At 49.3% G+C, this 23,831-nt stretch overlaps 1 protein-coding gene and 1 long non-coding RNA gene across 5 annotated transcripts; both read left to right on the forward strand.

Moving 5' to 3' along the window:
• Window positions 1-9,222: 9,222 nt before the first annotated feature.
• LOC102562409 (uncharacterized) lies at window positions 9,223-14,882 on the forward strand. The gene is made up of 4 exons (XR_001372330.3): window positions 9,223-9,406; window positions 9,949-10,395; window positions 13,587-13,683; window positions 14,664-14,882. It is a non-coding gene; the product is annotated as an uncharacterized LOC102562409 (long non-coding RNA).
• A 1,920-nt stretch (window positions 14,883-16,802) lies between these two features.
• Window positions 16,803-23,619, forward strand: NR4A2 (nuclear receptor subfamily 4 group A member 2). Of its 4 annotated transcripts, XM_019480610.2 has the most exons (8): window positions 16,803-17,227; window positions 18,743-18,865; window positions 19,224-20,089; window positions 20,826-20,955; window positions 21,089-21,252; window positions 21,772-21,974; window positions 22,200-22,378; window positions 22,476-23,619. In XM_019480610.2, the coding sequence occupies exons 3-8, from the start codon at window positions 19,226-19,228 to the stop codon at window positions 22,730-22,732; spliced, it is 1,797 nt and encodes a 598-aa protein (XP_019336155.1). In that variant the 5' UTR covers window positions 16,803-17,227; window positions 18,743-18,865; window positions 19,224-19,225; the 3' UTR covers window positions 22,733-23,619. The 4 variants fall into 4 exon arrangements, with proteins under 4 accessions (XP_019336155.1, XP_006266964.1, XP_019336156.1 ...); XM_006266902.4 differs by lacking the exon at window positions 18,743-18,865; XM_019480611.2 differs by lacking the exon at window positions 18,743-18,865 and having other exon boundaries at window positions 21,089-21,177.
• Window positions 23,620-23,831: the final 212 nt, after the last annotated feature.

Here is a 23,831-nt window from a genome sequence, read left to right on the forward strand (position 1 = left end):
GATTTGGAGGGTTCTGATTCAATTCAGATTCAGAGATTTGGCCACCAAATTGGGCCAAATCTCTGCCGAATCAAATCAGGGACCAAAGCTTTGCACAGCCCTACTAGGTAGTAGTTTCCCTGGGTTGGTTTGTGTGGCAGGGCACTGTTGGTGCCTGCCACTTTAAGGACTCAGCCAAGCAACCAGCAGGTGCTTGATTGCAGTGGCCATTTTAGATCTCTGGCTGCCTATATATACAAAGCAGTTTGTTACTGGCTCCAAGTATCATCCTGGAGGTAAGGGCAGGAGCTGTAGGGGATGGTTTGGAGGCTCCTGGTCCTGGGCATGACCTAAAACTGTACCTTGCCAGGGGTGGGTGGCCTATTGGGGCTCCATGTGGCACAGGAGCCCCCAGGAAATGCCAGGCCAGTTACCACCCCAGTGAAAGGTGGGCCAGGGCACCTTAATAACCCCAGCTCCCACAACTGTGTGGGTTACCCCCTTGTAGGGTCTGGAAGGTGGATCCCGGAGAGAGAATGGGGCTATAGACATGGAAACCTGTCTTGAAATACCCTGACTTGTCAATGCTGGGGCCAGGACCAGAAGGGTCAAAGGGCCAGGGGCCCCCCGTGAGGGATGCCCAGAGCTGAGGGCCTGGGGTTCCAACTGGCCTGGAGGTGAGGCCAGGGCCTGTGTAGCCAAAGGTCCTGGGGGGACCACACCCATAAGGGGGAACAGCTCAGGGAGCTAGGTAACCTAGAATGAAGGTGGAGTAGGCTGCCTGAATGGAGGGATCTTGTAGGGGTCCGGATTGAAGGATTCTGGGGCCAGAGTGGGGCCGGTGACATTAACAACTGTGGATGCCATCTGCGAGGCTTGGGCTGTGGTATAGGGGAAGAATGGAGCCACAGGTAGCACCCCCTGGCATCGGGGCAAGAAATGGGCAGCCTCCTGCATAATTAAGATCATTAATTAGATAACAACTAGGCATGGCAGGAGAGAAGGTGGGCAGTTAGTCCAAAAACAGGTGGGTGGGCCAAAGGCAAATCAGCCCCAAGAAGGCCCCCTGTTACAGTTTGCCAATGACTGAGATTGTTAACTGTGTAGGGTTTTATGTTTAATAGTTAAGGGTTTTCTTAAGGTTGTGTTAGCACCACTGTCCACCAGAGAGTCCTTAGGGATCATTAAAGCACAGTTAACCTGTACATGGAACGTGAAATACGACCACAGACAACTCAGTGTCCTAAAATCAAAGTCTAACTTTATTAATACAACAAATGTTGTCTTAGCAATTTCTACATACACAGAGAGAACAAAGCTTAGTACAATGATCTCACCCAGTCCCAGATGTTACTTTGCTCAACAGAAAAGGCTGGCAACACCGTTCCTGAAGCAAAGGGTGCATCATTGGCTGGGACGGTCCAGACAGGGGTTGAAGGCTGGATTTATGACTATGACCACACACACAACTTTCTTGCTGTCCCCTTTTATGCTTTTCTTCAACTTCACTCCTTTGACTCTCTGCTTTTGGATTGGTCTCTGTGAGGTCAGCATACTGTCCATATTTGATCCTGTTAGCATATCACTTTGTTTAACAGACACGCTGTGAGGACACCTCTTAATTTGGTCTTTTTCTGGTGTCTTACCCTCTGATTCAGCTGGTTAGTGCCAAGTTCAGTTAAACTGAGTTGGTAACAAAACTATTACTAGGTTGTGTTAGAAAAACTTCTCACAGTGATAGAAAAGGAAAGAAACACCATGCGAGCAAACTCAAGGCCATAAGATGCTTACAAGAGGCAAGGCCAGCTGGTATTGCAGACAACAGCAAAATGAAACGTTCAGATAATAATGAGGCTATACAGAACTTAAGCAATGATTATATAATGCTGAATATAAAAGACAACTTTAAACAATACTGTAATTTACCACTCTATAAACCAGTGCAACTTTAAAGCATAAAATATGACAAGCTACCCTAACAGTTGTCCATTTGTCCCCTTCTTTTCTCCTGTAATAAACTCTGTTTTAGTTCAATATTGCTTGTGAGTTGGGAATTGTGTTCATCTTACAATACCCAGTTAAAATTTGTTTTCCCAGGTCTCTGGGTGGGGGTTTGGAGCCAGATTTAGAAAGTTGGAGTTAAATCCCTAATTTTGAACCCAGCCCTTGTTCCTTATGTTTAGTGCCTGGCAGAAGGGTTACACTAAGATATAAAAGAAAGCCAGCTGGTTTGGTAATCATAATTATCCTTTGCTTTGACTCCTGCCAGCCTCTCCTGCCAGAGGGGACTCAAACCCACATCTCTTACTTTTCAGAAGAGCATCATAATCACCAGGCTATAAACTATAGCAGAGGTGTGACTAGAAGGGAGGGGCACTCTTCCTCTCTTTCATGTTCTACTTCACATGGAAGGATCAATGATTCATCAGTTCAGAAAGGAAGAGCGAGAGCAGTATGAACTTAGCTCTGTTGCCTAGTGGTTAGAGTACTACCCAGAGGGAGCCAGTCTGGGTACCAGTCCTTCCTTCCCATAAATTAATTGAAAATACATGCCTTCCAGGCATGTGTAAGGCCAGTTGAGGATACAGAAACCAGGCATTTCTCTGCCTAAGCCCCCTGAGGGGCCTTGAAACAGTAGATGTGCTCAAAGCAGGCTTAATATATACTGACAGATGTGGCTCCTCATAAAATAGAGTAGCAGCTGTTTTATTTTAAATCTGTGATGAAGAATGCTACCTCTCCCTTTACATTATAGCCTGCTGATTAGAGCACTTGCTACTAAGTCCTTTATCAGATGTAGACCGACCCAAGCATAGGTGGATTAACACACAGGCCAGTGGGGCCCAGGCCCAGGAGTCCCTGCCAAACAGGGGCCCCAGGGTGTCTGGGTTCCCATGGGAAATGGTGGGTTTCCCCTTGCAGGCAGGCAGCATTGTAGCCAGCAAGGGGTTGCTTGGGGCTTCCAGGAGTAAGATGCAGGGGACTCCAAGTGCCTGTGTGAGCCACATGCATGCACACGATCTGGAACACAGCCAGGCAACGTGGAGAGCAGCTCCCTGCAGATAAGTGTGTGAGGGGAAGGGGCATGGGGGTGCAGATCTAGGTCCCCATGATGAGGGAGGAAGTGGGGCAGGGGCTGGGGCTGGGTGCGTTGCCCAGTGAGGGCAGTGCATGGGACCTAGGGCCAGGGAGGGGAGTGGGACAGAGCCATGGATGGCTCATGAAGGGGTTACTGGGAGGGTGGCTCCCCACCACTGCACACATCCCTGAGGGGAGGCATGGGGGGGGTATGTGCCCCCCCTCCCGCCCATATTTATGCGTGAGGTGGGTGCAGGCTGCTTGCTGTAGGCTCAGAACTCTACATTCTGCTGCCTTTGCCTGGGAACCCTGTGCCAGACACATGCCCCCTACATGTCGAGCAGCAGTAGGGGAGGTGACTTATGCCTCCCACTGCTGGGCAGGCAGGGAGGGCATAGCAAAGGCAGCAGAGCAGAGAGCCCCAAGCCTGCAGCAAGCACCCCGCATCTGGCCTCACCCCACTCAACTCTGCTCTGGCTGTGGCAGGGGGGGAAATATGGGGGTGGGGAGCAGGGAGGAGAGGTGGCCATGTGCCACCCCACCCCCAGCCTGGCTGGGGCCAGCCAGCCTCCACTGTGTGCAGAGGCAGCACCAGCCTCTTCCTGGTGGTGAGTGCTGTGCTAGGGCTGGGCTGAGCCAGGGGTTGGGTGAGCTATAGCCACCCCACAGTTCGTCTGAGCACCCCTGTAGCCACCCCTCCCAGCACTGTGACCACCTGCTCACCCTATGCAGCTGAGCCCACCCAACTCCCACCTACTCCAAGCCCAGCCCCAGCCCAGCTCCTCCCACTGGGAAGAGGCTGGCACCGCCCCTGCTGGGAACACTGAACCTTTGCAGGCTCAGCTGTGCAGGGTGGGTGGATGGTGGTGGCATTGGGAAGGGTGGCTGCAGGGAGCTAAGGCAAATTTTGGGGTGTCTATAACCCCCCAAGCCCCTCTGGTGGGGCATGGAGGCCTGCCTGCCCTAGGCAGCAGCAGCACCAGAAGGCATGGGTGACTGGTGCCGCCTTAGTTGGCACCCCCATGCCTTGCACCCCCATGCATCCCCTACGTGTCACCACTGCCAGAAGGGGAAGGGGCCTATCCCCTTCTGGAGCCCAGAGCCCCAATAAGTCTCTGGCCAAGCCTCTTTTGTGAATATGGCCCCTGTGCCTATGTTTCCAATCTGTAAAATAGGGATAACAACACTTCTTACTCTTGTAAAAATTTCTGGGGGATAAATAAATAAATAAAAGATGGACAGATACCTAGATACCTTGGTAATGTGGCCATAGAAGGAATTAAGAAGCCGTGAATTTTATTTGTAGCCCATTAATAAATGTAAGCTTTTTGGGGGGAGACAGACATGCATATTATTTAGCAGAAAAAAAATTAATTTGACATTTATAAGCTTTTATGAATTCAAACATAGAAGGTATGTTCAAAGGAAGAATGATGGGGAGGATCATTAATATCTTAGGAACAAAGGCAAAAGTAAACAGGAACAGGGATTTCTGCTCAAGAAAGAAGGCTGATAAACTATGTTGAATCAGATTTGTATTTATTACCATATTGTGCATTGGCGATGTGTAGGGGGTGCACGCAGGTGCATGTGCACCCCTGAGATTGGTGGTGCACCCCGTGAAAGAAGCTCTGCCAGCACCTGCGGCCACCCCTTTTGTTGCTGACACCTCAGGTAGTATCTGTGGCTGGTTGCCGATCACCTCTGGCTGCTGCCGCCAGCGGCATCTGTGGGTGGTTGCTGATTGCCGTTCGGCGCTCACCTCCTGACTGCCAACACTGCCACAGCTGCCTGCAGGACCTCCCCGTTTGCCACTGCCATACCCCTGCCACCACTGCTGCCTGCAGGCGGTTGCTCTGCCCCCCCAGCCTCCAGGAGCATGCATCATTCATGGTATTGTGTACCCCAAACATATAATTTAAACATGTTTGGTAATTATGCTTTTCAGTTCTGGTGTTCTTTTTGTAACTTTTAAAAAGGAGCTTTTTAAAAGGAGCTAATGGAACACTATTTCTGAAACCCACTGCCACTGAGAGAACTTACTAAGTATAGTATGCAAAGCATACATCAAGTTTTTATGTTTTCATCTTCATTGATCTTTCTCTTTCTTTGTATTGCATGAACCAGGCCTCAAGAACTACTGCTGTTTTGTTTACCATGTTGACTTTTTCAAACTAGCTACTAGCAACATCTTGATAAAAGAAATATACATAGGCAAGCAGAAAAGTTTCCCATTCCAATATACTGCATTTGGCTTCCTTCCATTCCGTGCCTGCTCTATGACGGTATGCAAGCTGTGGTTCTCAGTAATAGATCTATCACAGATCCTTTTGAAATTAAAATGGGAATTAAGCAAGGTTGCATCATTGATTCAGCACTCTTCTCTATTCCTTGCCGCAATGATACATCTGACTACCAACAAGCTTCCAGCTGGAGCAAAGCTAAACTACTAAATGGATGGTAAGATATTTAACTTCATCCAACTCCAAGCCAAAAAAAGCAAGACCATCCCAACCTCAATAATTGAGCTCCACTATGCTGATGATGCTATAGTGCATGCTTACCTGTAAGCAGACCTTCAGATAATTGTTGACATCTTTACTGAGGCATACAAGAAAATGAGACTGATGCTTAACATTCAGAAGACTAAGGTCCTCCACCAACAAGCCCCTAATGAACAGCCCCCAGCTCTGGTAATCCAGATCCATGGTGAGACTCTGGAGAATGCTGAGTATTTCCCATACCTGGGAAGCTCTCTCGCAAAAGGCTGATACCAACAAAGAAATACATCACCTCAAATGTGCAAGTTCAGCCTTTGGATGCCTGCAGGAATATGTGTTCAGAGACATCAGATCTGAAACCAAGCTCATGGTTTATCAAGCAGACATGATCCCACCTTGCTGTATGGAGCTGAGATACAGACAGTGTACAGGAGACATCTAAAGTTGACATCAACGCTGCCTGCAGAAGGTCCTCCCAATCTAGGAGAAAGACAGATGCACCAATGTTAGTGTCCTCCTGTAGGCAAACACCACAAGTCTTGTGGCAATGATCATCCCACATCAACGTCATTGGGCCGGCCATGTCATCCAGATGTCCAACTCCAGACTTGCAAAGCAAGTTTTATTCTCCCAGCTCAGCCAAGGCGTACACTCAAGAGAGCAGAGAAAACACTTCAGGGACGTCCTAAAGGACAACTTAATAAAGTGCAACATTGATGTCATCTCATAGGAGACTATTGCCCAGGACCACCCCAAATGGAAGAAGAGTCTGCTGCAGGGACCTCGGTACTTTGCAACCTCATTATAGCAACAGGAGATGGAAAAGCAGGAGAGGCAGAAACAGTGTGTTGTGGACCAAATCAAGAATCCAGTGCCACCCACCCCACACGGAATCACATAGCTGAGCTGCAGTAGAGTCTGTCAATCCCAGATAGGCCTCATCCGCCATCTTCAGACACACGGATAAAACAATAAACCTTGACTGTGAGGGACTGCAGAAGATTTGGCTTCCCAATCATCTGCAGAAACTTAAATCAGATGTCTGCTGTTCAGGTTATTTACCTATTTAAGAAATCTTCTAGCAATTTTATCAAAAGGAAATTGGAAACAAGATGGAAAACTGTAAGAGCATTGAAAAGAAACAGCTTACAGTACTGGGTCCTTTAAACACAAAGGCTTCCTTTCTCTTCAGGGTAGCCTCGCCACTCTCCACATGGTGCAGTATACAAAACAGCAAGTTGACAGCTTCCTGACAGCCTTCTTTAACCATATGGTACCTTGTGTTGGCATTGGTGGTCTGATATTACTACTTGGGTTAGAGAATACATTTTGTTCTTAGCATGTAGTTTATAAGCCATCAATTATAACTGGTGGAAACTTCTCTTCCATGTGTAATCCCATTGCCTTTGCATTCAAATTTTAAAAATAGTCTTTCAGAAGTTCAACTGGAAACGAGTTCAGTTGAAAATGCAGGACCACCCCAGCCCTGATCATTTACTGTAACTCTTTCTGTAAGTTTATTATATGGAAGTGGATATTTGTTGGGTTTTATTTGTAACTTTGATTGCCAGTTCCCAATACAAATTTTAAGTTATCCCAGAATACTGTACAGTTTATGTGAAATACTTTTGACTACTGCTCTATAGTCTTTACATGGATGGCTCTATTAAGTGATGATAGGAAAACAGAAATTATTAGCAGTTAGAAGCTAATTAATCCTAATAATTGTTGTATCGTAGTGCTTTCAGATCATTCGGGAAACAAGGTCAAGTTTGTTTTTTTTTCTTTATATATAGATATGAGTGCAGGTGTGCAATGAGAAGCTTCTGTGTACTAATAAGTGCCTCAAAAATAATTAAAAATGAAATATTTGGATTACATACAATCCTGGTCCTGCAGTCTGTTCTATCTACAGTTCCAGTGATGTCAATCAAACTGGAACAGAGCCTAAATTTAGGCCATCACCTTGTGATGAACTCTACAGGGAGGCAGAGGTATGTCCACATCGAGCATTGGTATTATCATGGGCATCCTTTCCTCTGCTTGTCTAGAGTAATGTCATAATATTTGTATTGGCAGAATGACAGGAAGAAGTTCAAGCCTGGGGGGGAAAAAGTTTAATTTTAATTGTAAAACGAATGCAAAAATACTAAAATCTGGATGCAGCTTTAAGTGTCAATGACTAGAAAATACAGCATAAAGTGAGGGAAACCTGTATGTGTTCCTGGAAAATGGCGCATAATTCAAATTTTCATAAAGGGAACCCACTTTACAATGTAACAAATAGGGATATGTTCCAGGACCTCAACTGTACTGACCTCCAGACCCATTTCTACCACTTTTACAAGACAGTTTTGGTACCCACCAACAGCAGACAGTACACACAAGCACAGGGCACTATCCTAATGGGGATGGCAACCACAGAAACATGTGCCTCAGGCAATGAGTGAGGAGCACAGATCCACACAGGAGACTATATTTTGGTGCATGTCACTCCCATAATCATGAGTGACTGGTGCATCCTGAATCTGGGGGGCACCTGCAGAAGCCACCAACCCTGTCAGGGGGTGCACCAGCCCTACCAACAGCATCAGTGTCAGCCGTTGGGGGGGGCCCATCCCCATTGGGGGGGGCACATGCACCCCCATGCATCCCCTACCAGTTGCCTATGCCCACAATGTGCTGCACAAGGCAGCTGACTGCAGGCTTCCACCCCACCGATCACATAAGAATGAATTTACCTTGCCTATAATGAATTTTTAGTATAAAAGAGGCCATTGCATAAGAGTGAATTTGCACATGCAGAGCCCTCATGAAGTGAGGGAAACCTGTACCTATATTCCATAATTATGGAAACATGTCTACTTGTCCAATTAAGTAAAAGGAAAGCTAGAAACAAAGCCATTGCAAAAATGCTAGCTAAAAGGCAAGGCGCTGTAACCTTTCACAGAAAACTGTAGTACGACTCCCTCAGGGCAGCAGCAGGTTGTCTCCCTCAGACCTGAGGGGCCAGCTGCTGGAGGAAAACATACTGGGAAAGCAAATCCTTTACACTGGAAGCTCCAGGTATGGCCTTTCTTGGCGAGAGGTGGAAAGGAAAAGAAAGACATGAAGGCTCTGACTTATTTGCTCTTTGGAGATGGAGGGATGGGAAAGTTTTCCTAGCTACAGTGACTTGCACAACAGGTGTAAGGTGCCAAACACCAGTCTGCGGCAAAAAGGCACGTTGCCAAAGCCGACAGTCCGGCGCCAAGGGAGGAAAACACAGATGTGCACCTGCCAAGCGGAAAGGTAGGGGGTTTGCTGCCAGGCCTGCCTCTGTCGAGACTTTCCGAGAAGGGACAGTGGCACCTCGTCCCCCGGCCGGGCCGCAGCCTCTGCTCCGTGCTTCTTCGCTCCTGCAAAGCATCCCCGCGGGGGGCGCACCCACACATGGGGTTTCCGGGCTTGTGCTGAGCAGCAAGCGCCCCTGACACTGCCGTGCCCCCGCAGCCAGGCACTTCACCGCCCCTGCTAGCGCCAGCGCGACTCGCCCCGTGCCTCAGTTTCCCCTCGGGTCCCGGCTGCAGGCGGAGGACCCCGGGGCGGGGGGCGCGGGCTCCTCTCCCCGCGGCGGCGTCAGTGGAAAGTCCCCCCCGGGCGCGCGTCACGGAGCCGGGCCGCGCTGACGGCGCAGCTGACGCTCTTGGCTGCCCGCGCCCGGCGGCGGCGGCCACAATGGGGCTGTGTGGAGCGGCGGCGGCGGCAGGCCCGGCCCCCGGCCCCCGGCCCGGCCCGGCCCGGCCCGCGCGGAGCCCAGCGGAGCCGAGCGGAGCGGTGCAGGGAGTTGAGCCCGGGCGCTGCAGCAGGTAAGGCGGAGAAGAGCCGCCTCCTCTCCTCCCTCCATTGCCATTTAAGAGTGAAAGCGGAACACATGTGCTGCACTGAGTCCCCGCGGGCGGGCGGCGGGCGGGGCTGACCTGCCCCGGCCCGGCCCGGCCCGGCCGGCTCCCGCGGGGGCGCTAAGCGAGGGGGTTTTTCTTTGCCGACCAACCCAGCTCCGCCAGTCCTTCCCCGCGCAGCTGGATTTCCGCTGGGTGCAGATGTTGCTAATGGCAGCTTAAGCACGGATGGGCAGATAGCATATGGGATGCAACACGTTGCCATCTGGGCCGTTTAGCCCCTCACCTCCGAGAATATCAATCACATATATTCCGGGGGAAAATGTAATGACTCTCGGAACAGGAAGATGAATCGCCTGCTACGATTTATATGCCTTGACCTGATGCTATGTAACAATAAGATGGGAAATGGATCTCACCGGGTTTTGTTGTTTTGTTTTTAATCCAGTGAGCGTGTGACCAAACGGGGCTAGGCTTCAGCTAGGATAAACATCTCTTTGCATTTATAGGATCCTGACAGCTGTCACATCTGCCCGACGCTGAGGCGTGACCCGGCCTGCTCTCTCCGAATGACAAGGGACGGTGCAGGCTCCGCTGTCCTCACTACAGCAAGTGACTGTAGCTACAAGAAGTCCCAACGCCAGTGTGAAATATTCTGATTTTGAGCAAAACTATCTTGATCTGCACTGCATATTTCTTTTAGGGACTAGGAATGGGGACAGGGGGGAGCAGCATATAAAGACTAAGCTTTAGACTACTTCAGAAAAATAATTGGGGGTAAAATTAATTGCCTTTTAGCAGTTTCCAACATGTTTTATATTTTCAACCATAAGTTCAGTTGTTTTTTTATGAACTAAGACTTTTTGACATAAGAAGTCCTATTAATTCCCCCCCACACACACACACATTTACAGAAATGTGAATGTGCAGAAAACTAACTGTTCTTAAGGAAACAGGTATGTATGTATGCATTATTGGTTGATTTTGCCCAATGATTGTTCAATATGTCTTGAATGTGCAATAACTTGTGCATTTATTGGGGCTCTATTACAAGTCAGTAGAAAGTCACCCATTGCTTTCAAAAGGTTATCTGATTGGGCCCAGCGAGACTTTGTAAATTCACTAGCTTTGTAATCTACTTCAGTGTTATGATTTTAACCTTTTGAAGCATGGTCAGATCCCAAAGGAAGGTTTTGCACCCGTAAAACTCAAAACTATTTATCCCTTGATTTCTATACTCACCCTGATGATTAATTTTTGAAGGACACTAATTTGAACATGTAATGTGCTGCTATCTTTTTATCTGAAATGTTATTCAAGATGGAAAGAAAATTAATAATTGTTCAAGGACAGAAACCAAGAAGTATCATGGACCTGTTGCCACTCTTTCTTATGTTGGGTTGTCAGTGACACAGTTTTATCTTAAATGAAGTTATTCTGCTTGCATATTAGTAACAAATACACACTGTAAGGTCTTTGGAGATGGAGACTGCCTCTTCATTGTGCTTGGTGTGCCCTGGGGCCTTGGCCTGTAGTTGGTACTTCTAAAAATAATAGTGTGTACACATATGCACATGCTCACACATTGTGTATGTGTGCACATCCCATGTCCTTCATCTGTAAGATGAACCTCAAGTTATTAAAAACTGTTCAATATGTTAAAAGATGACCTTTTGCTCTCAAAACATACAGAAAAATACATGACCTTCCCTGAACAAGAAACAGGCACCTGGTTTAATTAATATATTATATATGTATACCGTGCAAAATCCTACTGACGGTATGAGGTTTTCCTTTGTCTCCACGTAGCCGACCAGAAAAACAAAGCTCTTGTTCTGTTAAATGGGCCTGAGCCAGTTTTCATTGGCGTCAGGAACATAGTATTGAGCCCCATTTTCTTGTACCTCAAGGCAGGGTTTGACTTATGAGGGAGCTCAGGGGGACTGAGCCCTCCCATAAGAAACAAAAGCACCTGTGTAAGATTTGAGTCATAACCTGGAAAGGGGGTGGGGGGAGGGGGAGGAAGGGTGTCTGATTCTGTTAGGACATCATGATGGGCAGCCCAATATTTGTTTCAGACCCCCCCAAAAAAGTCAAAGTGTAATTTAAGCCCTGCCTCAAGGGCCTCTCCATTAAGACATGTGGAAGTGAAGTCTGAGTTGCCTATATGTGAATTAAAATATTGCTTCAAGCATATTCCTATTGCCAATAGGGATACAAATAATGTAAACCTCAAAACTAACACTTTGCAACAACAAAAAAGTTCTAATCTTTTAAAATTGATCAGCATACCTTTTAACAAGGTATTTTTCTGTGATTTTGTGTTTTTTTTAAAGAGGGTTTATGTTGGATTAATATTTAGACATGCAAGTGTAAGTATGTTATGAATGGATCAGTGTCTTTTTTATAAAACTATTGTTGTCATAAATCCTACAGTTAATCCTCAGCTCTAGTGTACTTGATTCTTACATGATCTCCCTACTTAATATCCATGACTTCTGGGTGCAGAGCTTTAAACCCCCCCTCCCCCCCCCCCCAAAAAAACAACAAAAAAACAAAAACCAAATTAACCTTTTATACCCATTTTCATTTTAAAAAAAATGCATATTCTTCTATAGGCGGTATTCTTCTATAGTTCTGATTTTTTGTCCTTTTACTCTAGACTAATTTTACTTTTATATGCTTATGAATTGTATAGAATGAACATTGTGGAATCCTAGTTAACATCCATGGTAACCTTTTTGACTTAACCCTGTAGTCTTTACTAAGCAAAGAAAGCTCCCTATTGAAGTCAGCGGAAAATCTTGACAGTGTAAGAAGGGCTGCAGGCCTATGAAGTGGCTGACTTCCAAAACCAGTCATACACAACATATGTCAGTGTTGTTCTAATGAACTGAAGAGGGAATGGTTTTAAATTATGTTTAGATATATGCCTTCTAAAATTCAGACTTAGTGCCAAAAAGAGTTCCCTATTCACATACCTCTTAAATTGAGAGTTGAATGGAACACCAATTGTACAATGATGTATACATGTACATATATGTGTGTGTGAGTGTATCTATGCATGTGTGTATAACATTTTGTATGGGCAGGAAAGGATAAAGAAGTTAAAGAATTCCAACACCATATATTGTGGATTTTAAATACATTAGTTTTCTTATAGTGACATCTGATTGCATTGCAATCATAGCTACTTGTTTATCTTCACACTGATATTTTAAAATATTTAACACTTATATATTTCATTTTAATGTAAAGGCCTTGGCAATAAATGACTGAAACTTTTTCGAACAAGGAAGCTAGATATAATGACTCTGTAATATAATAGTTCAGTACATTTTTGTGTATAACATTGCAGAGTTCCTCCCATCTTGCACTTTGAGAATTCATTTTTATTACTCAACTGACAAGTTGCTGCTTACCTAGAATGGTTCATCCTGTCAAATTACAATTACTTACATAACTTCACATTCATATTCAGTTTTTAGTTTATCTTTTAGTGAGGGCAATATGTAAATATAATATAAAAGTGCACTTCATAGTTAATACTTTAAAAGAAGATTGACATTTGTTTTAATTAAATGTGTTCTTTGGGCTCCTGTATTTGGATACCAAAATACAGCATTTCACCACATTTATAAAATTGTGTTTGCATTTATTTAATTTAGGTTTCTTTTTTAACGCGTGTAGCCTTGAATGTTTGTTCTCCATTTTTTTTCACATCATTACTCTGATACTGCTTGATTAGCTCCCTCCCCAGTCATGATTGGTAATTAAAATAGGCATTAAAATTAGTCACTTAGCAATTTTGCTGTTCAATTGGCAATTAAATTACTTAATTGCAATTAAAGTCCTAATTTTAATTGGCAAAATGATAGATGTAGATTTAAGATAATATGTATAAATACTTTAATAAGTGTCTATATAAGGATTACTTAATTACTCAACTTCAAGTTTATGCTGTTAACTTTAGAACTTTTAAGTGAGCAATGAAATTTATATTACATCTATTCTAAGGATATGGTAATTAGGTGTATTACTTGTCATTATAAGGGTTTTTTGCTATAAGTTACTTCTGTAGCTTTTAAAATTGTATCCTGGGCCAGCCATTGTAATTGTATATATTCTATGCTATGTATCCTTTTAGGTCTTTGATCCAGCCTGGCTTTCATTGAACTGGTACCTTGTCCTACTGAAGCAGTCTAGGGTTATTCATAGGTGAGACTGAATCATCATAATTGCAGGTGAGAATAACTAGATCCACATTTTATACAAAGAATATACAGTGATTATAAAGTTATTAGCTTCTTTTTGTTTTAAGAAAGATTCAAGGACACAACATTAAAGTTGTTGAATGTGAATTATTATTACCTTTGATTGTAGATATGTTACCATAACTTTTTTGATACTTTAGTGAGACATTTAACAGCTCTCCAATTTAAAACTTAGATCAAATACTATGTTTATACCTGTTATTGTTCTTGATTTCAGCATGTTTAATTGAATAAGGACAAATAATTTGGATGTCATGTTCATGTTTTTAATTGTAAATGTAATTTACAATTAAAAAAGTATTTTAACTCTTAAATTGGAAATACTTTCAAATGGATTTTTTGGCAAAACTTAGGCATACGTGCAAACCTTATTAGGGAATGATCACCCTTTGCCCTGCTATTCCATTTTTGCAGTGCTTTTGGCCCTAATTCTGTTTTAACCACGTTTAAAATATAAAATATCTAAGTTTTGTATAAAAAAAATCTTTTGGATCCTCTGTTTTAAAACAATGGCTCATTGTTATCAAGGTGATAGCACTTTTTGTGCAATTTTATTAATTCTGGGACTCTACGCATATCTTATAGATGTATTTTTTCTAAGCTGAGTTGCATTAACTGTAATCTACTGAAAATCATAATCAAAGTTTTCTATACACCAAAAACAAGGTGAAAAAGAATAATGCATGCAAATGGATGGAAGAGCTGCATATTTGCATAGCAAAAATACTAACTTGCCTTATTCTTGAACTGTTTTAGTAGAAAACTAATCAATTTTTTTAATGTGATTTTTTTTTTTTTGTAACACATAAATTTCATTGCAGCAGAGAACTCCAGAGAAAGCTCCCTCTCTTGGCTCTTAGCTGTGTGGAAGTCTAGTAGATTTCTAAAATATTCGTAATGAAAGATGTAATTTCACTCCAACTTCGCTCATAAATTTTGCTTTTTTTCAGAATTATCTTCCTGTCATGGGTCCCACTGAATGAAGAAAGAGTTGTGCTACTAACATCAGTAGGCATAGGAGAAGGTGACATGTATAAAATGTTTCTCACATGTATGAGATAAAAGGCTTTCTTGAAATTATTTTAAAACTATTGACTTGAAAGGCCTCAGAATCCTAAGCTGCATTTTTATTTGTATATGTGACAGTATAATAAAAACATAACTAAATACCTGTCCCCCTTATATTGGTCTTCATTTGTTTGCACGCAATAGTAAATATTATCCAAATCATTTGTATCATGTAAACTTTCTGCTTAATTTCACATATCCACAACTTAAAAGCTAAGGAAATACGGTGTGTTTTTTTTATTCTTGCAGCTATCAGCTGACCCATTAATATTTTGTTTTAAAAGCTAGGAAAAAAATGTTTGGGATAAAGAGAGAAAGACCATAACTAAAATTACCAGTGAAGCCAGGAGGAGAAAAGGTGCACCAAGATCACGCACCAACTATTTCTCTTACAAACCAACAGACTCAGAGCACCCATAGTTTGGCTTCGCTTCTTTCTACACAACCTTCCACCTGTTTTATAAAGGATTTGCCTTAGTCTTTTTTCAAATAATTTATTTCCTCTTCATTTCTCAAGAGGAGGTCGGACTCAAGTAAGTGCTGTCTTTTAAGTACAGCTAGACTTCTTAGACTCTACCCTTCTGGAGATAACCTTTCCATGGGAAGGCATTAGGCTTCGGGCCTAAGCCGCCCCATGACGGGTCACTGCACCTGCCCGGAGCCCAGAGGCCCGGCCGGGCACCGCTTCACGCAGGCCCGTCGCGAGTGACCCCTGTGGCCGCAGCTGCCGCGAGACGGCAGGGAGGGGCGGCTCCGGGGCACGAAGAGACCCGCAGCGGCTTCGTCCCCGGGCGCGCGGGCCCCCACCGCTGCTTCAGCCGGGCCGGGCCGGGCCGGGCCGGGGCGCGGGGGGCGCAAGGCCGCGCACTGGCGGCCCCGGGGAAGGGGGGGGGGGGCGCAGGCAGCGAGCCGCGCGCGCGCGACACCCGGTGCAACCCGCGAGCGGCTAAAAATAATCCCGGGCGGCGCGGAGTTTCCGATGGGGGAGCCCGGCAGGCCCTGCCCACCCACCGCCGGGCCCCACGCGCGGCTTCCCCGCACCCTCCCGCCGGCGCAATGGAGCAAGCGCCGGGCTCGGGCCGCTGCTGCCGCCGCCGCCGCTGCTATTTTTGGCGCCGGCGGCGGGTTGCGTCAATCGCGGCGTCCCCTTGCGTCACGCGCCGCCGCCCCGCCCCCCGCTCTCACTTTTTCCCTTTCGTGCGCCCCGGCCCACGGGCGGTGGCTGACGCGCCGCGCCGCGCTCGTGCTCATGAGCCGCCTCCCCCCGGCGGCGCCCGGCCCAAACCCAAGCCCGCCGGCCCGGCTTTAAGGTGGCGGCTGCGGGTTCCCGCGCCCCGCCCCGCCCCCCGCGGCTATTTATAGAGGGCCCGAAATAGCCGCGCGGGGCCTGGCCGGGCCGGGCCGGGACACCCCGCTGCGGTGCGGTGCGGTGCGGGCACGTGGGGCGCGCAGGGGAGGAGCAGCCCCCGGGGGAGGGGGGTCTCCCTGGTGCAGCCTCCCTCGCGTCTAGTGAGACGGGCGCGGGCCGAGGGGTCTCGTGTGAGCGCCATGCCCCCCGCCCCACGGAGCCCGCCCGCCCGCCTGCCCGCCCGAGCAGGGGCAGGGGCCGCCCCCGCCCCTGCCCCCCCGCGCAGCACTTGTTGCGCTGTCTCCGGAGCAGCCCGGTGCGGCGGCACCTGCAGGTCCCGGCGCGCTCAGGTGAGCCGCTACCTGCTCCGCGCCCACCAGTGTCCTGCCCGCGCGGGGGAGAGGGCGGGGACTCCGCACTGCCCCATGCTGGGGGGGAGGGGGGAGAGGGGGGACATTTCCAGAGAATAAACCCGGGGGACAAAGAAATGGGGGGTCTTGCTCCCGTGTCTACACGAGCGCAGCCCTCGCCCCCCGCCGCCGCGCGCAACTTGGGAGCGCTGCCCTGGGCGCGGGGCCCTGCTGGCCCGGGGCGGAGGGGGAGGGGGGTGTCGTGGTCTTTGTTTACAGTCCTGCACCTCCAGAGGGAGCCTGTGGGGGCGGGGGGGGGGGGGAATCGCACCTATTTTGGAAAAGTGGTAACAAGGTGAACCAAGGTAGCTTGTTCCCACCTTAAAATCTGCACTCGTGGTGATGTCACGTCGGAAATTTACCAAAGCAAGAACTGGCCAACGGTACGGAGAGATCCAGCCCCTTGAAGGGCTGATTGGGCGGGCAGCACTGACGTGCACTGACGCTTGGAGACTTTAGGTGCATGTTGGCTCTGGAATACGGAGCCCACATAAACAAAGGCACATTGGAGGGAAGGGCCAGTCTGTCCGGCTTGCTCGCACCGCACCGCGCCGCGCCGCGCCGGTCCTGCGCTTCCCCGCGGACAGTAACGAGCAAGTGCTCCAGGCGCGGCTGCTTTATCCGCCGACCCTCCCCTTGGAAACTGTTGTGCGAACAGTTGAATGAATGAAAAAGACATTGCTAACAAGTAAGTATTGGATTTGGTTTTCATTCCCCCTCTTTCATCTCCCAGCTGATTTGGGAGACCTGTGGGGTGCTCTTCCCCTTCGCTATAGCGGGGAGCTGGGGGGCGGGAGGGGGGGGGGTTCTCCGTGCTTTCCTTATTCGGGTTCCTCCCCATGTTTCCAAAACGTGATTCAGTGAATGCATCACTGCCCGGCCTTCAGCTCTGCTTCTGCAAAGCCCGGCTGCGTGGAGCCGGCCCTGGAGCAGGGCTCTGCCCCTCACTTGCTGCTCTGACTTTCGCCCCTCTCGGGGAAGCCGCGCAGCCGGGCCTGAACTTTCCGGGCTAAACAGGAGCAGAAAAGTTGCTCGGCGTGCGCGTTGCTTGGGAACGTCTGTACCCTGCCATGTCCGTGCTCAGCCGGGCTCGGGCGGCGGCTCGGGCGGGCGGGCGGCTCTGCTTTAGTGCTCTGCCACTAAATACGGATTGCTCCCGAGCGGGTGTGCGACCAGCAGGTTCATAGCCGGGGGGAGTGTTCCCGGGCTACCAGCTCCGTTCACCTCGCAGACTGCGCCCGCGGGGCGGTGATTCCCCGCCGATCTCTCTCCCACTTAGTTGCTGTGCCCTGGCCAGCAGCGGTGATGCCAGGCGCGACTTGGCAGAGGAGCGAGGCCGCGGGGGAGGCGGGGTGCGGCGCGGCGGGGCCGGTGCGGGGGCGCGCGGGGTGCGGGTCGGCTGCGTGCGAGAGGTGTCCCGCTGCGGACCAAATGGCATTGCTGGGGGCGAAGTTAGCGCTTGTGCTTAGAGGAGTCCTCCGCTCTGCTGGGCTGAAAAGTCACCCCCCCCCCCCTTTTTTTTTTTTTTTTAAATTCGACTAGTGCAAGTTCAGAAAACAGAGCAACAAATCAGCGAGGCGGTGCTGTGTCTTTGTAATTAATCTGAATTACATTTCTCTGTGCGAGTGCACCCATTGGAAACGTTTCACTCCGGCTCTGGGCAGGCTCCTCTCATCTGGGATCCTTGCCTGTCTAGTTTTCTCGCGGCTTGTGAATGCATGTGGCTTCCAGCCACGTAGGTCCTTTTTGTAAAGGGCCGTCGTTCAAAGTCTCGCTGCAGTGTCTGGGCTTGGAGGGTGGATGCAGACAAGGATCCCCCCTTTTCCGACCTCAGTAACGGCGCTCAGATATGTGTGGGGCGATTCAGAATAAATCCACTGTCTCTCTCGCACGGAAATAACACAACAGAATGATTATATTGCCCGAGACCTAAATAACAACCTGCTTTCAGTAAGTTTTCTCCCCATAAAAGAACTCTTTAGGGAACTATCTTAAATGTCAAAGTGCCACGAGGACAAAAAAATCGTGTTAGCTCTTCCCTTCCACCATTGAAAAGAGAATTTCTCGATTAAAAGGCCGCGTGCGGCGTCTGACCAAAACAGGCAAGATGTGCCGTGGGAGAGGCTCGGGGTTTAGCAACACGGTTGTTTCGAGTCCATCCCTAGCCAGTCTGAACATGAAGTCTATTGTGTCTGTGTTTCAGAGAACATACTGGGCAGGCTGGAGTCCTCATTGATTTCCTAAAATCTTGGAAACTTTGTTCTCCACTGAATTCCGACACTGTCCGCCTTTAATTCCCTCGAAAACGCCTCTAACTCGCCTGAAGGTTTGTGAGCTTCATTTCTTTCACATCCAAAAGACACAGCTACTCCCAAAGAGCCAAGTAGCCTCCGAGCGCCGCAGGGTCCAGGCAGGTGCCCCTCGCCCTCTGGGCTCCCTGCGCAGACGAGCACCGAGCGGCTTTGCCGGGGCCGGGGCCGGGGGAGGGCAGGGGCAGGGGAGGCGGCGGGACACCCCCGGGGGCCCCGTCCCGCACCCCGAGCTGTGCGTGCCGCGCTCCGCTCCCTCTCGCTGTCCTGTGCACTGCTTGGAGCGCCGCCGGGGGGGCGCGGCGCGACGCGTTAGGCAGGGAGGGAGCGCGCACTTGACCAGGCTGAGTCTATATCACGCTGTTTCGTTTCCAGCCATGCCCTGTGTTCAGGCTCAGTATGGGTCATCGCCTCAAGGAGCCAGCCCGGCCTCCCAGAGCTACAGTTACCACTCGTCGGGAGAATACAGCTCCGATTTCTTAACTCCAGAGTTTGTCAAGTTTAGCATGGACCTCACCAACACTGAAATCACTGCCACCACTTCTCTCCCCAGCTTCAGCACCTTTATGGACAACTACAACACAAGCTACGACGTGAAGCCACCTTGCTTGTACCAAATGCCCCTGTCCGGCCAGCAGTCCTCTATTAAGGTGGAAGACATTCAGATGCACAGCTACCAGCAGCACAACCACCTTCCCCCTCAGGCCGAGGAGATGATGCCTCACTCGGGCTCCGTTTACTACAAGCCCTCGTCGCCCCCGACTCCCAGCACCCCGGGCTTCCAGGTGCAGCACGGCCCCATGTGGGACGACCCGGGCTCCCTGCACAACTTCCACCAGAATTACGTGGCCACCACCCACATGATCGAGCAGCGGAAAACGCCCGTGTCCCGGCTCTCCTTGTTCTCCTTTAAGCAGTCCCCCCCCGGCACCCCCGTCTCCAGCTGCCAGATGCGCTTTGACGGGCCCCTCCACGTGCCCATGAACCCCGAGCCGGCCGGGGCCCACCACGTGGTGGACGGGCAGACCTTCGCGGTGCCCAACCCCATCCGCAAGCAGGCCTCCATGGGCTTCCCCGGCCTGCAGCTCGGCCACGCGTCCCAGCTGCTGGACAGCCAGGTGCCCTCGCCGCCCTCCCGGGGGTCGCCGTCCAACGAGGGGCTGTGCGCCGTGTGCGGGGACAACGCCGCCTGCCAGCACTACGGCGTGCGCACGTGCGAGGGCTGCAAAGGCTTCTTCAAGGTGAGCGGGGAGGGGGCAGCGGTGCCCGCAGCAGCAGCCTGCCTGCAGCTCCCTCTGGGAAGGCTGGGGGGCACACGCAGGGCGAGGGCTGGGCTGGCAAAAGCCTGGGCAGCTGCCCCCTGAGCTCAGGGCCGGGGCTGCTCCCTCCCCTGCCGCTCCCCCCTCCCCCCCAGCCCCAGTGCAGGGGGCCGGGGCTGGCTCAGGCCCTGGGTGCTAGTGCCAGGTGGCTGCAGGTCCTTGGAGAGGAGTTGCGTGCAGGACTTGAGCAGGGGGCATTTGCATGTGCTGGAAGCTGCCTTCCCCTTCAGATTGAAATTGGTTAGGACAGAGAGCCGTGTCTAAGCTAACCAAGTGGAACAGAATTCCCTATGGTAAAATTAAGTGATCTCTTTATTTCACCATCCTGATTGAATAATCTTATCATTTTAAATAGAGAAGGTCTCCAAGGAATGTAAATAATATGAATGCCCACGGATTTGTATTTACTGAGCGTCTCCTTCTCCTTCTCTTGGCATATAAAACACAGCCAGGAGCCGCGAGGTTAGCTCAAATGTTAACGCGAGCAATTTCCTTCTGTTAAATGCCCTGAAAAAGAGAGAGAGAGAGAGAGAGTGAGAGAGAGGGGAAAGAAGGGGGGAAAAGCAGTCCCAAGCAGGGAGACACTTTGTCTCGATCAACGGGGCTGCGAAGCTTTCCCGGCCGCTAACCCAGGGTCTGGGCTTTCCTCTGTCCGCAGCGCACGGTCCAGAAAAACGCGAAATACGTTTGTCTGGCAAATAAAAACTGCCCCGTGGACAAGCGGCGCCGCAACCGCTGCCAGTACTGTCGGTTCCAGAAGTGCCTTGCGGTTGGCATGGTCAAGGAAGGTAGGTCCGCAGCGCGGGCGGCCCAAGGGCTCCGGGGCCCGCCGCCGGGGTGGGTGGGGAGGGGGCGACGCGCTGCTGCGCTGGCCCGGGCCGCGTGCGGGGCAGGGGAAGCTGATCCCTTGTCTCTTTGCAGTGGTCCGTACAGACAGCTTAAAAGGTCGGAGGGGTCGCTTGCCATCCAAGCCGAAGAGCCCCCAGGAGCCCTCTCCCCCCTCGCCCCCGGTGAGTCTGATCAGTGCCCTGGTGAGAGCCCATGTCGACTCCAACCCGGCTATGACCAGCCTGGACTATTCCAGGGTAAGCTGGAGACAATCTTCCCGTGTAGACAGAGCGGCCCCCGCCCCCACCCGCCACGCACGGGCCCGCACCCAGACCCGGACCCGGACCTCGCTGCCCCTCTGCCAGCAGCGCAGCCGGCCCCGCGGAGGTGCCAGGGCTCCGCACCCTGGGGGCACTGCCCCGCGCCCGCGCTGCTCCCTCCCCCGCAGGGGCAAGGAGGGACCGGGCCGGGCCGGGCCGGGCCGGGCCGCAGGAGGCGCGGAGGAGCCCGGCCTGGCCCCGGCTCGGCAGAGGCGAGAGCGCAGCGCGGCCCCGGCTCGCGTCTGCACGGAGATGCCCATTTACATATTGAAAGCGGCGACCTCCTTGCACCCCCCTAATTGAATTAATTGCCCCGGAACATCTCATTTCCTCACTGGTCAGAGAGAGGTTTAATTGTTATAAAAGCCTGGCTCCCTACTAGAACCGGGGGTGGCAATTTCACGGGTTATATATTTTAGAGAACCTCATTAAGTGCTTTTTAAAATGAAATCCCAGTTCCAGGCTAACCCCGACTACCAGATGGGCGGCGACGACACGCAGCACATCCAGCAGTTCTACGATCTCTTGACCGGCTCCATGGAGATCATCCGGGGCTGGGCGGAGAAGATCCCCGGCTTCCCCGAGCTCCCCAAGACGGACCAAGACCTGCTCTTCGAGTCCGCCTTCCTGGAGCTCTTCGTGCTGCGCCTGGCCTACAGGTACCGGCCTCCGCTGGGGCTCCTCGGGGCCGCCAGGAAATCGCAGCCTTTCAAGGTCCGCTGGGCTGCGTTTTATTAACTCCTCGGTAATTAGGTGTCCCTTAAATCCTTCATTTATTGCTCTTCAAGTAATGAGTTGTTTAGCTTGGCTCTTCCTTCCCCCCCACCGCCGCTTGCTCTCTTTCCCCGGGTTTTCTTTCACGTTGCCGGCTCTTCGCCTCGCAGGTCCAACCCGGTGGAGGGCAAGCTCATCTTCTGCAACGGGGTGGTCCTGCACAGGCTGCAGTGTGTCCGCGGCTTCGGGGAGTGGATCGATTCCATCGTGGAGTTCTCCTCCAACCTGCAGAACATGAACATCGACATCTCCGCCTTCTCCTGCATCGCGGCCCTGGCCATGGTCACAGGTCAGTGCCGAGCTCCCTTCCTCCGCTTACCACCGCTTGCACTTGCCCCCGTCCCTGCTGCCAGACCTGTAACGTCCCGCTTCCTTATCTTTTGCAGAGAGGCATGGGCTCAAGGAACCCAAGAGGGTGGAAGAACTTCAAAACAAGATTGTAAATTGTCTCAAAGACCATGTGACTTTCAATAACGGGGGCTTGAATCGCCCCAATTATTTGTCCAAACTTTTGGGGAAGCTCCCTGAACTCCGCACTCTTTGCACACAGGGGCTGCAACGCATTTTCTACCTGAAACTGGAAGATTTGGTGCCACCTCCAGCAATAATCGACAAACTTTTTCTGGACACTTTACCTTTTTAAGACTTTTCCCATGCACTTAAATTGAACTTGAAAGAAACTCCACCTGTCTGAAGGGGAACTCCCCTGTGCACAAAGCAGCGCCTTTGGGTGCCAGATTCCCATCAAACAAAACACTGTTGCTAACCTCCTGCAGGCAGACCGTGACTGGGCATTTTGGCTCTGGGGCGTCATGGATTCAGATCATGGACTACACAAATACCATGGTATAAACTTTTTATTATCGGTTAAAAAGAATTTATTAATAAGGACTTCTGAGTAAAAAGACCAACATATCTGGCAACGCCGGGTGCGCAGCTACGACTCATATGATAAAGTATTAAGGTGACCCACACATCTCACCCTCCTAAAGACTAGAAGTTTTCTGCTGTAAAAGAAAGCTGTAATATATACTAAAAGTAAATGTTGCGTGGGTGGCATGAAATTTAAGAAGGCAAAGGCTTGTAAATTTATCAAATGCAGTTTGGCTTTTTTAAAAAAAATATTCTGTGCCTATTTATGAAGAAATATTAAAACCGATTCTAAAAAAAACAAGATAAATGAGTTTGCAAAAAAAGGAAAATAAAAAGAGAAACAGCTAACTCCATACAAAGGGAAAGCAAGCATGATGATTCTAGGATGACAATGTTATAGGCACTTGCTATTTCAGTAATGTCTATATTCTATAAATAGTATTTCAGACACTATGTAGTCTGTTAGATTTTATAAAGATTGGTAGTTATCTAAGCTTCAAACATTTTCTCAATTGTAAAATAGGTGGGCACAAGTATTACAGAACCGAGCTCCTTGGCAAAGGGACACATAGTGTTTGTAAACACCGTCCGACATTCCTTGTTTGTAAGTGTTGTATGTACTGTTGATGTTGATTAAAAAAAAAGTTTATATCTTGATTATTTTGTTGTCTAAAGCTAAACAAATCTTGCATGCAGCAGCTTATGACTGTTTCCAGAGTGCTTATAATATACATAACTCCCTGGAAATTACTGAGCACTTTGAATTTTTGTTTGGTTTTGTTTTGTTTTTTATGTCTAAAATTGTCGGTTAATATATTATTTTATGTTCGAGTAATATTTTTAATATTGCCATATCCTGTAGTATTTTT

This window comes from Alligator mississippiensis, chromosome 4 (assembly GCF_030867095.1).
Source record: "Alligator mississippiensis isolate rAllMis1 chromosome 4, rAllMis1, whole genome shotgun sequence".
Classification (NCBI taxonomy): domain Eukaryota; kingdom Metazoa; phylum Chordata; order Crocodylia; family Alligatoridae; genus Alligator; species Alligator mississippiensis.